Genomic DNA, 13,941 nt, shown 5'->3' with positions numbered 1-13,941 from the left:
TGCTACTTTATGGTACTAATTTCAAATGTTCATGTTGTAGTATAATTCGTTGGGTTTTTTCCTTCATACTGATATCCAAAAGTAATAATTAATAAATAACCAACGTGTTACTATATCAAAAAACTTACTGCATTCTCACTTTGTAGTGAGAAGCAGGCTTAAAAGTAGTTGGGTGTCACAATCAAGCTGGACCGTGGAAGGACCCTTGGTAAAGAGCCATGTGTGAACTTCATGGTATTTTGGGTATTTTCCATTCGTATTTTGTTGTGCAAGCTAGTGGGTACCAAAGTGGTTTTATTCTGTTCCTGATCTGTATCCTTAGAAAAATGGTACATTTGTGTAGAACAGAACGTGACAAACCTGTTGGTTTTGAGTGTGGATAGTCTCTGTGAAATAGGAAGATGTATCGAGGAGAAAAGGAGGGTAGTTAAAATTGTGGAAAGAGAGGGGCACTGGAGAAATAACATTGCCATAAGGAATGTTTCTAAAGAATGCAATAGAAGACTGGAAAAAAATCAAAACTAAAGAATTGGAGAGAATTGCATGAATAAGCTTTTGAGCTTCTTTCTTCTTTCTGTTTGAATAGCAGAAAGAAACTAAAAAGTAAATCCCACTTGCAAAATTAATGACTGTGTTAAATAAAGATTTCCCTTTTTATTCTTTTGCATATATTACTTTGTAAAACTAAAAATAAATTTAGTATCATTCTTCTGAGGCCACAGTCCTGTTTCCATTTAGAGACTTTTAACTCTGTAAAGTTTGTTATTTTTCATTTAAGTTCTACTGTACCGGATATTTAATTGTGCCTTAACAGACAACTATTATTTCCTGTTACCTTTAGTACTCTTTGAAGAAAGTTCTGAAATTGTCTGACAGTTCTTTGCTACTCTCAGTCACTGCTGTCTTTGCTGTAGTAGAGAGAGTACATGGCACATAGGTTTGCCTGTCTGTTTTAAAGACTGTAATGGAGACATGCATGTTGATTTACAAGTAATTTTGATGCCTACACCATTTGACCTGCCTTGAGAATTACAAACTAAGAAGAAAGCACACATGGAAGAGATGTTATTGATAGCATGCTTGAGGAAAATTACCTCAGGTTGTATGGACCTCAGGTTCAGGACTGTTCTCGCAGTCCCCTGGCGTAAATCAGCACAAGAACTCTAAAGCTCCTTTGGGTTTGGTGAACAAATTAGAAGTCTTGTTACCCTAAATAAACTGGCAAAGCTCCCTAGGAGAATGCAGTTTATAGGAGTAACAGATTGTGTTTGCTACGGCGGTAAAGCTCCTTTCTACGTGCCTCAAACCAGTAGATCCCAGTGCTGGTGTAGGCGAAGGGCAGCCACATGGTAAACCGAGCGAGCATGGAAAACAAACCTAGATCCATCCTGTGCTTTCGGACATCAGGACTACGATGTGCGGCAGCCTTATACAAGCAAGAGATCTTTCTGTTGCCAAGTGCTCTGTAGTGGGGATTTTCTAGCCTATCTGTTGTTGATTGTGGTACGGTGGTTTTTTTTTTTAAGAGGCTTAATTAAGCTGTTAAAGCCAGCAAAGCTTAGAATAAACTACTAAGTCTGTGTATGTTGCACTCTCTCTGATGTTGATTCCAGGTATCATTTGTTTGTAAAGCACTTCTTTCCCCACGTCTTAAAATATTCAGGCAAAAAATTATGTGAGCCTTTGGCTGGCATTCGTGTAACTGTAAAAATTCTGTATTATGTTAGTCTAATAAAGCACACAGATTTTTAGCAACAGCACACAGAAAAATAGAGAAGTAAGCACTCTCTGCATTATGCAATGTAACGTTTATATATATTTATTGCTATTCTGTTCATGTTTGTTCAATGCATAAGTTTATAGAGTTGAATCAGTACAGTGATGCATAATTTTGTAATGCTGTAGCATAATGTTACTATTTGCTTTAAGATTTATATTGTATTTAAAAGCCAACAGAGACATTTGATTTGAGAGAATGCCAACATTATGTTCCATGTGAAGGAGTGCAATGAAATTGTTGTACAGAGAGGGCAGAAAGTGCCCAATTGAGAGATGGTGATGTTCACCCTGGTTTTCCTGTGCCTTTTGAGTATTAAGCAATGGTGTGACTGAAATGCTTAACAAGAAGTGAGATGTTGTCGTATATATACTTAAAAAGAAATATCTCTTGGTAGTAGAGGATCTGAATATGAAAAGCAAATAATACTCAAAAAAGTTTTCCAGATTGGAAAGGCTGAACTTCTACAAGTGGGGGAGCTTGTTTTATTGAGAGTAAGGTTAACGGGGACGTGGCTGCAGTGAACTCGTAATGTCTTAATCTAGTCACCCTTGCATAGGTGGACTGAAAAAACGTTTGCAATGCTGCAGATCCGAAATAGGGAAACTGATAACACGTGTGACATTAACAGTGCAGTGTGAACGGCATAGATGCAGCATGGTAAAAATTGTGTCTTGATTGGCAGTTTCTAGCGCAGAAGTGTACGGGCTGCCTCCCTGGAAGGTTACATGCACAGTGCAGGGAGGGAGCCCGGGACAAAGACTGTCATTTTCTGTAATTTTGGTACATGGAGGTGTGTGGCAAATCATACAGCGAGTATGTGGGGTAGGGCAGAGCTGTAAACCACAGGGGGTGGCATGGCGGAGAAGGAAAGGACACAACGCATTCCTGAGAGGCTAGTCGTTCAGATGGCAGTGTTGGTAATCATCACCTACGCTCAGCTTAATGTATGGTTCTGGTCTCCTGGACCTGCTTCCACTGCACAGAATGAGTACTGAAACAGTACACTGGAAATGATCCTCCTGAATGCATACTCCTGCATTTCCTTTTTTTGTGATAAAATAATGTAGGTGTGGAGAAAAAAGAAAAAAAAAAAACAACCCTTATCTACCAAATCTACTAACGCATGTTTTTTTGTTTGTATTTAAGCATCGTAGTTAAGCTTAAATTAAGTTTGACTTCCTACAGTGTGGGATCCAATAAAGATCGATGTTTTAGCTTTTAAGGTGCATTATGTAAGTCATGTTCTTCTTATGTGTTACGCAGGAAGACGAGAAATTTTTGTCTGAAGTTTTTGCACAATTAACAGATGAAGCTACAGATGATGACAAACGATGTGAATTGGTAAGTCAGTGGTCTTGGTAGTTCTTTGAATGCTTTAAACTATAGAGATTAAGTAGAAATATTGAAACTGTTCTGCTAGTTCTGCAGTCATTGAGGTATTTCTGTAACCCTAGAATAATTTCCAATGTAGCTTAGTCTTCGTCTATGTACTCGCTAAAAAAATATTTCTTGCAAGGTAAGCTCTGATTTATTTGTTCTAAATAATTATTTTATTGTTGAGAAAGTACTAGCACTAAGCTGACATCCTAGACTTCAGGTATACTTTCTTCCAAGTACTCTTCCACATACCATATCACTTATATTTGTCATATATATTTACTTTTTTCACTGTACTTCACTCATTCAAAAAGATCTTTTAAGTCCTATGACTGAGGATTACCAGTAGTCCCTTAATATATATATATATAAAACAAACATTATTTATCCTTGAATTTGTTTATCAGCTTAAATTGCCTTGTTAAAATCTTGCTTTCAGCAAGGGAAGCATCTTTGTTCTTTCAAACAAAAGGCACACCAGGCAGGAGTATAAATCCTTCACATGCTAGATGTGATAAAGTAGCTACAAGGTGACTGTATCTCTTTCTGAGGAAAATTTCAACCTCTTAAATTTGTTTGTTGGTTTTTACTTTCTTTAGCTTTTCTTTGTTGTTGTTGTTGAAGGTTGGAGGAGAAAGGACTAGAATAATAACCATTTTCTGGGAAGGCACATACCAGCCAGTACACAAACTGATACAATTTATAAGTTTCCTACTTTCAGAGAGTTCTCTGAATCAAATACACCTTAAATGATTTTTTTCCTATACGATAGGTTAACTTTTTCAAGGAATTCTGCGCGTTTTCTCAGACGTTACAACCTCAGAACAGAGATGCATTTTTCAAAACTTTAGCAAAGTTGGGAATTCTTCCAGCTCTTGAAATTGTAATGGTAAGTGAAAACTTAAAGCTTATCTTAATAAAAGGAAAAAAAAAAAAACATAGCCATTTAACCAGTTTTTCAGGCCTGCTAAGCACCTTTGTGTAAGTTTGGACAGCCTTGCTCTGCTGAAAGTTGAAGTTTATTGTAATGTTCAGAATCCAAAAGATATCCACAGTTTAGCCTAACTTTATTGCTGCTGTTATTTTTACTTTGCATGATGGAGAAGTCTGTGGTAAATGCAGTCCTTTTGACAACGTGTGTAAAAATTGAAAGATATTCTTTTTCATGTGGCAGCTTGATTTTTTTTCCCTGTTGTTGTTGCTGTTGGAACAGTGCCAAAGAAGTATTTTTAGGTAATCTTGAACTGTTAGCTTGTTGCTATCCGAAAGATCACATAATCCTGTCTTTTCAAAGGTATAAAGCAGATTAATCTATCTTAATCGGCAATGTGAAAACATAAGTTTTTTCACTCCTTTGGTTGAAGCAGCTGTTGCTGCCTGACCATTGCAATTCATATGTCAGTGCTGTTCGTACTCAGAAACTATAAATTCAAGAGTTTTTATGTTCTAGAGTAACAACCTGTGAACTTACCAAAGGACATTGACTGTTATGAAAACGTAAAAGTCATATAGATGTTCAGTGATTAGATGAACCCTAATCTTATTATTCTCTTCTAGGGCTAGATGAGTCCAGATATTCCCTGTTACATTAATACTTTAGGCTTAGAAATTGTACCGTTATCAGAGAAAATCGCATACCTTAAGGAAAATTATTAATTCTTGTTGCCTATAAATGAGTACAGAAACTTCGTACAAATTGATTTGTACAGTTGGTCCTTTTGTACAAAATCAATAAACTGTGGGTAACAGGTACAGAATATTAGTATCTTAGATATTCTAGCAAGTAGCATGATATAAATGTTTCCTGCCTAAATTAGGGCTATCAAATTCACAGAAATCCTTGCATTCTTTCTAAAGAAGGGAAATGGCGGGGAAAAGATTTTGCTCGTTTGTTTTTTTTTTTTTCCTGTAACTGTATTACTGTGTCTCTCGTAGAAACTTTTATAATAAAATGTTCTCAAAGCTTTTAATTCCCTATTCTTTGCAGCTTTACTTGATAATAAATACCAAACTTGATTTACTGTAATAAATTGATCTCTTTTTTATTAGGGAATGGATGATCTGCAAGTTAGATCTGCTGCTACAGATATATTTTCTTATCTAGTAGAATTTAGTCCATCCATGGTCCGAGAATTTGTAATGCAAGAGGCCCAGCAGAGTGATGATGTAAGTAAAAGTGTTTTGGAGTTTGTTGAATATACTAGTTTTAGAGCAAGCAGAAAAACAAACAGCAAAAAAACCCTCCAGAATTTGGGATACAGCTAGCCCAAAAATGTAGATAATGGAAACACAGGGAAAAGTAGATTTAAGGTACAAAAATTTCTGAGCATGTTGGTGTTCCATGTGTTTACAGTAATGCAGCTCTCTTTTCTGTTTCACTTAAATTTTTAAAAAAAAAAGGAAACCTCATACGGAAGCTAGGAAAATCATTCCACTATTGAAACTGTCTAATTATTTTTTTGTTTGATTGGTTGGCTTTTTTGCAGGATATCCTCCTCATCAACGTGGTCATTGAGCAGATGATCTGCGATACTGATCCTGAACTTGGGGGAGCTGTTCAGTTAATGGGGCTCTTGCGTACTCTGATAGATCCAGAGAATATGTTGGCCACAGCTAATGTAAGAAAATACGAAGGGGTAAAGACACTTTACTGTCTCAGCAAAACTAAAAGCCTGGTATTTAATGCTGTTATTGCGGTCGGAGGATAAAAAAAAAGAGATTTTTATTCTTTTTTGACAGTGTTGTGTATGGTTGATACTGAATTTAAACAAGCTAAAAAATAAGCTAAAATTTCCATTAACTTTTGATAATAACAGGTATGCGTATGTGGTATTGTAGAAGTGTTTATTAACTAAGCACTCCCGTGCTTCAGTGAAATAGCATCCATGTATTATATTTGCATCCATCATGGGGGTTTTTTGGTGATAGCTAGGTTGGTTTGATGTGTCTCAGATCTTTTCCCAAAGTAAAGAAATATCTCTTATTTGAGGGAAGATAATGTTGCAGGACCAACCAAAAAGATACAGGCAGACCTGAGTGAGTTGATAGAATTATTTGTAGGCTGTCTTTTATGTTGCTACTCCTTCTTATTTAAAAGGAAGTATACAAATGCGAGTATTTAATAAAGTTATGTTTGTTTTAGAAAACAGAAAAAAGTGAATTTCTCAATTTCTTCTACAACCATTGTATGCATGTTCTTACTGCACCGCTTCTGGCTAACACATCAGAAGATAAATGTGAAAAAGGTAATGTTACGGGTTTTTTTTCCCTTGCTTTAAATCTTGTTGTGTTTTCAAGTGACTTGCAGTCCTGGTAACAGCGATAAGCCTGTGATGCAAGCTGGGAATATGCTTGCTGAAAACGGTTGATCCCTCGGTGATAGGGGTTCTGTGGGCAGAAGTTTTAATAGCCCTTCATTGCAGCTTTGAATTATGCTTTGTAAATGTATCTGCTTGATATTTGTTGTATTGTTAATCGTGTACTAGTTCTACCAGTGTAATTTTAAAGAACATTTGCTGTAAAGCAGAGAGTGTCTTTAGTTCATAGTTACTTTTAGAAAAAAGTTTACAAAAGTGCTGTGACATTGGTCAGTGGTTACGTGATTCCAGGCATCGGGTGTGCTCAGGTGATTAACTCCGAAGACTAGTTTTCACTTGGCTGTAGTATAGAAATCCTGGAAGAAATCTATTCAAAGAAATACAACTTGGAGCTCCTTTATCTTGTTTCTTTTTTTATTTTTCCTGGTAACAGTAAATGACTTGGAAATCTCAGTTTGGCGCACGCAAATAACACTCACTAGTTTCTCTCTAGTGCTTTACAAACAGAAATTTAACATCATTACAGCCTCTTGAGTCAGACTTTTTTCTGAGTACTCTTTCAAGAGATTAAATCAAACCAATATGTATTTGGTAAAAACATTTCTTTCATCTTACCCATCTTCTCATATTAAGTGTTAAGTCAAAAAATAAATGTTTTATGCATTTTATATGAAAATAAAACTTGTAGAATACCGGTAGTATTCATTTTGTAATATTATTTGAAAAATTTTGACTAGGCACTTTCTTTTAGTCTAGGTAGGAATAATGTTCCCAAGTATTAGATTACATATTTTCACCTAGTTGAATTTGAAACTTTGTAATGTGAATTGAATACAGAAATCTCATCTGGCATGCATTCTTGCTGTATGTTTATTTCCCTATAGCTTACAGAAACTTTTGATTTGATGAAAAGTTTGAACAGCTGGTAGAATTGATTATTTATCCCCATCTTTTAAATATTTACAGTGCTTTGAAAACCTTTTTCTGATTTTTGTTTTTATTTTCTATTTATCAGATGCAGTAGTTGGGTCTACTAAGGCTAATACCATTTGTCCTGGTAAGTTTTAATTGACCTTGAGTTTTGAAACTTGTCTTGTATGCTGTCTATGGTGGTTTTATTTTAAAAAAAAAAAAAAAAAGTTGTTAGATAGTCTGTATTTTATTTTTTTAAATACTTTTTATTGAAATAGATGTAGGTGCTTTGCTTCATTTGAGACGACAGGAAGCTGAAGGAATATTTTCATCTGCTTTTGAGTTACTGGATTTCACCTTTTTCCCCCAGTCAACCTTGCTACTGAAAGTTTAAGTAATTTTTAGCAGAGTATGTATTAAAGAGGCATAGCTGAGCTTTTACAGTTTGGATTTTTATCTGTGCAGGCTTCTTTTTTGAGCATTATGAAAAGACATTGCTAATTAGGTTCACATGAATACAGGTCTGACTGGCTTTCTTCTTTTAACTACATACCGTTAATCTGGATTGCCATAACCAGTGACTCGCTGACCCCGGAAGAAATCCCACTGCCAATTTAGGGCGATTTTTGTGACTGGAGAAAAAAAATAAAAAGCCAAATTTGTGTGTGTTGTTTTGCTGTGACCCGATGTCCTGCTTCCTAAAGCAATCCAGTGTGCCACTAAAAACATGTCAGGAACTGTAACAGCAACTGAGCTTGGTGATGATTTGGTGCATGGTAGTACTTTTTTTTTGGTATAACTTAAGGCATTAATTTTTCTTGTAGATAATTATCAAACAGCACAACTACTTGCCTTAATTTTGGAGCTGCTTACTTTTTGTGTGGAACACCACACGTATCACATCAAGAATTACATTATGAACAAAGATTTGCTAAGAAGAGTACTGGTCTTGATGAATTCAAAACACACATTTCTGGCCTTGTGTGAGTATGGAGCTGTTGTGATTTCCTTCTTCAAGGCTTTGTATGTACTGTGTGGAATGTGTGTGAGTAAAAGTGTATACTTAAATTCAAAATTAGTGCTAATTTCCTATTTACTACTGACTAGCTGTTAAGTAATTTCGGGAAAAAGATAGCAGATGTCTGTTAATGTAGACCAACGCAGTTTATGGTGGGAGGAGGATTGTTGTATCTTTTGAAGTCCACAATGATCCTATCAAGTCTTTATGACAGTAAGGATCATTTGTGATCAGCTGTCTTATCTCATTTAAATGGAAATACTGTCATTTCTTAATAATGTCGTAAATCTCATGCTTCTTGTGGAGAGTGAAGGGAATTTTGTGAACTGTGGTATGTAAAGAATAGGGGCTGGTTCTGGGAGGTGAACACAGAGAAGCACAGGAATGAGCTAATAATTTAACTTCGCTTGTGCTAAAGTTTATTGCTGCCGTGTTTAAAAAAAAAAATGAATGGACCTTGGTCACATTCAAATACCCAGGAAAGTCGAAGAATGAAAGAAAGGTTACCTGTCAGCAAATGTTTCTTCTGAACTCTCAGAAAGTGCTTGATAACACTCTTGGTTTGGGGGCACATCTTCCTCTGAGTAACATCAGGTTTTTTCAGTTCTTTCCAAGGGAGGCAGATTGGAGCCCTGGCATGTAGTTAACTAAATTATTGAATTTCTTTCTTGATATAGGTGCTCTTCGCTTTATGAGGAGGATAATTGGCCTAAAAGATGAATTTTATAACCGTTATATCACCAAGGGAAATCTGTTTGAACCAGTTATAAATGCTCTGTTGGATAATGGAACTAGGTACAATCTGCTCAACTCTGCTGTGATTGAGCTGTTCGAATTCATCAGAGTGGTAAGTTAAGCAGCTTCTTCAGCTCTTACACGTGTGCGGCATCTCGGGTAGAAATACAAAATGCAAATCTTTCCCGTGAAGGAGTGTATTACTACTTAAAATCGCAAACTAAAAATCCCATAGATAAATATCCAAATAGAAAGGAGCCAGTAAGCTGCTTCATGCTGTTTTACTTGATCGTCCCTTCAGAGAGTGTGTGTAGGCCCTGTTTACATATCAGTCTGTGTTAAAAGGTAGTGTCCTGTAGATGAAATTCTTTTTAAGTGGTTGACAGTGTTGCTGGACTAAACTTCGAAGTGAGGAATTAAGTGAAATATGTTTTATGTGAGTAAATCCAGGTATTATCGGGTATAATGGAGACTAATTTGACTATAAATTTGATTGTCCTTTAAAATCCTACACGCATGCTTTCTTAGACAGAGTCAGCTTTGAATCAGTAGCTTTTCCACCAGCAGCATTTGTGGGAGCAATGAGTATGTGGACAGGACAGACAGGACGAGCAGGAGCTCCCGGTTTGTTGTATTGCTGGGGTTGAAAACAAGGACTTGCAGCAGCTCCTGAGCTACTCGCTGCGAATGCCTGGGTGTGTGGGAGTCTTCTCAGGGAATCTCCGTCGTATGCGAAAATGAAGGGCAGTTTTTAGTCACAGGATATGGTAGCTGCTGTCTTTTCCAGCAAGAAAAGGGGACTTTTGCCAGCGCGGTATGAAAGTTAAGATTTGCTTGATACGGTGAGGCTTGTTAGAGGGTGACTGACCAAAAGGTGCCTCATCCCGCGTGTGCTGCTGTGGTTCCTGAAGACTGGGACGAGAGCTAAAACTTGTGGGGAGAGCAGGGCACGGCTAAACTCCTGGTTTTTTTCAAAAGGCTTAATCCTAGATAGCAAGCATCATGGTTTAATCAAATTATCACAAATAGAATTGGGACAGTACTGAGTATCTTGTCCATTTATATGGGAAATTTAATAGTTATTTCTGGATTTCAGCTTTTTTATTAAGGAAAAATCTGATTACTTCACATTTGTTCTTTACTATGATGTTTTGACTGAACAATGAATCAGTTACTTTTAAAACTAAACTCTAAAGCTTTCTGAACTTCTGCATGTTAATATTTGAGACTGAAACCCTGCTTCTTCTTATGCAGGAAGATATTAAGTCCCTTATTGCACATATAGTTGAAAACTTTTATAATGCACTTGAATCTATCGAATATGTTCAGACATTCAAGGGACTGAAGACAAAATACGAGCAAGAAAAAGACCGACAAAACCAGAAACTGAACAGGTGCGACCCAGTTTATGTATTCTGAGACTTTTATTGAATGCTATTGTGTACTATCTTCTTACTGCTGCCTGGTTTTTTCCTTTCCTAGAGGGCAGAAGCAGCAGAAGGCTGGGGCTGGGCTTGTTTTTCATTCTTGATGAAAACTTCTTCAATTAGAGTAAACCCCCATCTGACTTTTCTTGTGGCCTACTGCAGTACAGTTCGTATTTGTCAGTACATTAAATGTTACATTCAGAAAACTCTCAGCTTATGAAGAGCAGAGTCTTCTGTCATTCAGAGTTAGGATTCGGTCTGCCTTATTGTCAGCCGGGGTTTTGGTGAAGCTTACGTTGACGGTAGAACCGGGGACGGAGCTGGAGCGCCTTCTCAAACGCCCTGAATTCACTTTAAAGCCTCAGAAGCCATTTCTGATCCCTGGCTGAGTCTGAAACAGCAGGCGAAACTTGAATCACTTGTCATGTGTCTCTTACAGTGTTCCATCTATATTGCGTAGCAATAGATTCCGCAGAGATGCAAGAGCCTTGGAGGAGGATGAAGAAATGTGGTTCAATGAAGATGAAGAGGAAGAAGGTGAAGCCGTTGTACCTCCAGTTGAGAAGTCAAAGCAAGAGGATGATTTTCCAGATAGCTATGAAAAATTTATGGAAACTAAAAAAGGTATTTACTCAGTTTCAGCTTGTCAGCACTGGACGTGCCCTATGGCAGATATGTGGAGTGCCATGTAAACAAGCCGGTTGCTCGTGCTCTGTATCATAAGCAGGAGTAAGGGTGTTCTATGTAATTAAGTAACGAATTCCTAACATGTCTTTGCAAGCTAGTTTAGGATTAAAATAATGAGTTAAACTGCTCCAAGCGTGCATCTAGTTTAAATGACACTCAAAAGCAAAATTTTACCTGTACTTGCGTGCGCTGAGTGAGCAATGTCCCCATGTCCGCAGCATCTGTGCCGATCTCAATTTGAATGCTGGCGTGCTTTGCATGAGGTCAGTAGGTGAGCTGTTGATTTAAACTGAATTTAAAAAAAAAAAAAAAAAAGGTGGCTTTTGCCCTGTGATTCTGCTGTGATGTGGATTGTACTCCATGGTGTGCAGCTGATACTTAAGTATGAAAATGTTTGTCCCTCAGCTAAGGAGAGTGAAGACAAAGAGAATCTTCCAAAAAGGACTTCAGCTGGGGGATTCAAATTCACTTTTTCCCACTCAGCCAGCGCAGCCAATGGTGCAAACGGTGCAAACAGTAAATCCGTGGCAGCTCAGACGTCACCAGCAAGCTCCAACGGCTCCTCTTCAAAGAACGCAACCCTGACCACAGCGGTGACAGCCACGAAGGTGGGAGGACTTGTACGAAAGCTGCTGTCCTCGCTTGGGACAGCGGAGCAGTGTAATGAGACTTTACCGGTTGTAATGCGGTAAGGTTAGCATTAGCCGCTAGGCAGGGTATCTTATTTACATATAAATTCACCCAAAGCCCTGCCTAGTTAAACCCCTACTAGTTTCGGGGAAGGTTTAAGGAAGTATTAGGTGGGACTGGAGTCTGTTGGTAATCTGGTGGGCACAGTTTAATCGCGCATCTTCTGCCTAATTTAACTGCTCCCACTCCTCAGCTTTAACTGTCTGGTTGCTGCTGTGTGTGTGATACACATACGAGGTTGTTTTTTTCTAAATTATGTTAGTGCCCCTCCTGCCATCCCCCTCCCCCCCCCAATCAAGGAATTAATAAGTGTTTTTAAGCAGACAAAATACAGTAAGTGATACCTCCGTTATGTCTTACACAGTCGTGCATATTATTTTAACCTTTAGCCCGCAAGCTCCTGAGAGGCTACAGAAAAGTGTGGCAAAAATCTTATTGCACACACCTAAGACTTGCCAGCAAAATGGATGTATAGTGTACACGTTGGATTTTGTGACTGTCCACTTGGGAGCTTAAGAAGTGATTTTTAAATAATTCTGAGGCCAGACCCCGAGGAAGGAACTTCGGTACTTTTTTAACCCTGAGGTTCAAAAACAATTGCAAGACAAATGGATCTTTGAATGAAAAGGGCATCACCAAGTAACCTCCTGCAGGCTTGTGTGTCCTGGACAGGTTGGCTGGGGTTATGTACTAAAATTTGCACATTCCTGGGTGGTTTTTTTCAATGTGAGATTTTTTTTTTTCTTTTTTTTTTCTTTTTTTTAAATTGGCAGGGAAGTCTAGTTGGCCTAGTGGATTATCCCGATGATGAAGATGATGATGAAGAGGAGGAGACATCTCCAAGGAAAAGACCTCGTCTGGGTTCATAAATGAAACCAAAACTTTGGAATAAAAACTTTTATTATGGGGTTTCAAATGCTGCAACTGTTTTAAGAGCTAAAAAGATTCTGATGCGGAAAGCTTTCTCCCATGAGTATATAAGATAATACAAGGAGTAGCAAAAGAAACTCAGTGTATCAGCTAGAAAGGGTTAGTTCTGTAAACACAAAGCTCCAAGGAACTTAATATCTTTCTAGTTAAGTAAGGAGTCTGCCATTCAGGCTGTCAAAAAAATTAAAAATTAAAAAAAAAAGTGGGTTGGTATTCACAGAACCTGGATGATGGCTTCTCAGCAAGGAAAGTCTCAGGTGTCGGGAGGGCAGGGGGAGGGAAAGGTATGGTAAACACTTTTTTAAAAATATTGCAGGGTTTCCCCAGTGTTTAACAGAACTAGGAAAAAAAAAAAAAATTCAGGCTTAAATTTTGAACCCAGTAATCTTAATTTTGTAATGGTGCTGTCAGTTGTGTTCTTTTAGCAATGCCTCTTTTAAAGAAAATTCAAGGGAAAACTAACTGTTTGCATAAGAACAATCCAGATTTTGGGACCATTTATTACCAATTAAATCGCATTTCTCATGGTTGGAGGGAGGGACACTGCAGTTATAGTGCATGTTGAGTTGTTTAAAACAGTTAAAAGTAAGTTCTAATTTGTATTTTTCGAGAGGAGAAAATGGAAGCCGGATTCAAAATGGATGGTTTTGGTTTTTCGATTAGACATCCAGTAATATCTATGCCAAGGAACGATCGCTTCCAAAATACCTCCAGGAGCTGCTTGTGTCAAAGTGGTGCTGTACGCGGCGCACCCAAATAGCTGTCGGCTTCACCTTGCGGAAGATAACGATTTTTGAATCGCTTCCTGTGTTGTTAAATGAGCTGTCTCGGAGCAGCAAGCCATTTTCCCGTTTGCGAGCTTAAATCGCGTAATTGAGGTGGTAATAAACACTAACAGGTTTTTAGTAAGCGATGAATTTAGCGGCGTTTTAACACCCAAGTCCCTTTGGACCAAGACGGAATTGTTACTAACAGAGCACCGGTCTTTGAGGCAGAATTAGCAAGCAGCACCTGAATCTGGGTGTAATACGAAAGCTGCTTTTTTAAAAAATAAAAGCACATTCCACG

At 37.7% G+C, this 13,941-nt stretch overlaps 1 protein-coding gene across 1 annotated transcript in view; it reads left to right on the top strand.

Annotated features, from left to right (window-relative positions):
- SMEK2 (SMEK homolog 2, suppressor of mek1 (Dictyostelium)) overlaps positions 1-13,076 on the top strand; it is a gene marked incomplete at its 5' end in the record, with an annotated part of 22,185 nt that extends 9,109 nt beyond the window's left edge. The window contains 12 exons of the mRNA XM_009585911.1: positions 3,044-3,121; positions 3,930-4,046; positions 5,207-5,323; positions 5,644-5,775; positions 6,300-6,402; positions 7,490-7,531; positions 8,211-8,369; positions 9,082-9,251; positions 10,394-10,533; positions 11,006-11,190; positions 11,659-11,861; positions 12,717-13,076. Coding sequence (XP_009584206.1) covers positions 3,044-3,121; positions 3,930-4,046; positions 5,207-5,323; positions 5,644-5,775; positions 6,300-6,402; positions 7,490-7,531; positions 8,211-8,369; positions 9,082-9,251; positions 10,394-10,533; positions 11,006-11,190; positions 11,659-11,861; positions 12,717-12,812 — 1,542 coding nt within the window. The remainder of the gene's footprint in view (positions 1-3,043; positions 3,122-3,929; positions 4,047-5,206; positions 5,324-5,643; positions 5,776-6,299; positions 6,403-7,489; positions 7,532-8,210; positions 8,370-9,081; positions 9,252-10,393; positions 10,534-11,005; positions 11,191-11,658; positions 11,862-12,716) is intronic.
- Between the last annotated feature and the right edge of the window lie 865 nt (positions 13,077-13,941).

The sequence above is a fragment of the Fulmarus glacialis genome, unplaced genomic scaffold, assembly GCF_000690835.1.
Source record: "Fulmarus glacialis isolate BGI_N327 unplaced genomic scaffold, ASM69083v1 scaffold9369, whole genome shotgun sequence".
Taxonomy (NCBI): domain Eukaryota; kingdom Metazoa; phylum Chordata; class Aves; order Procellariiformes; family Procellariidae; genus Fulmarus; species Fulmarus glacialis.
The sequence above is the reverse complement of the archived record's forward strand: the minus strand, read 5'-3'. Positions and strand labels throughout refer to the sequence as shown.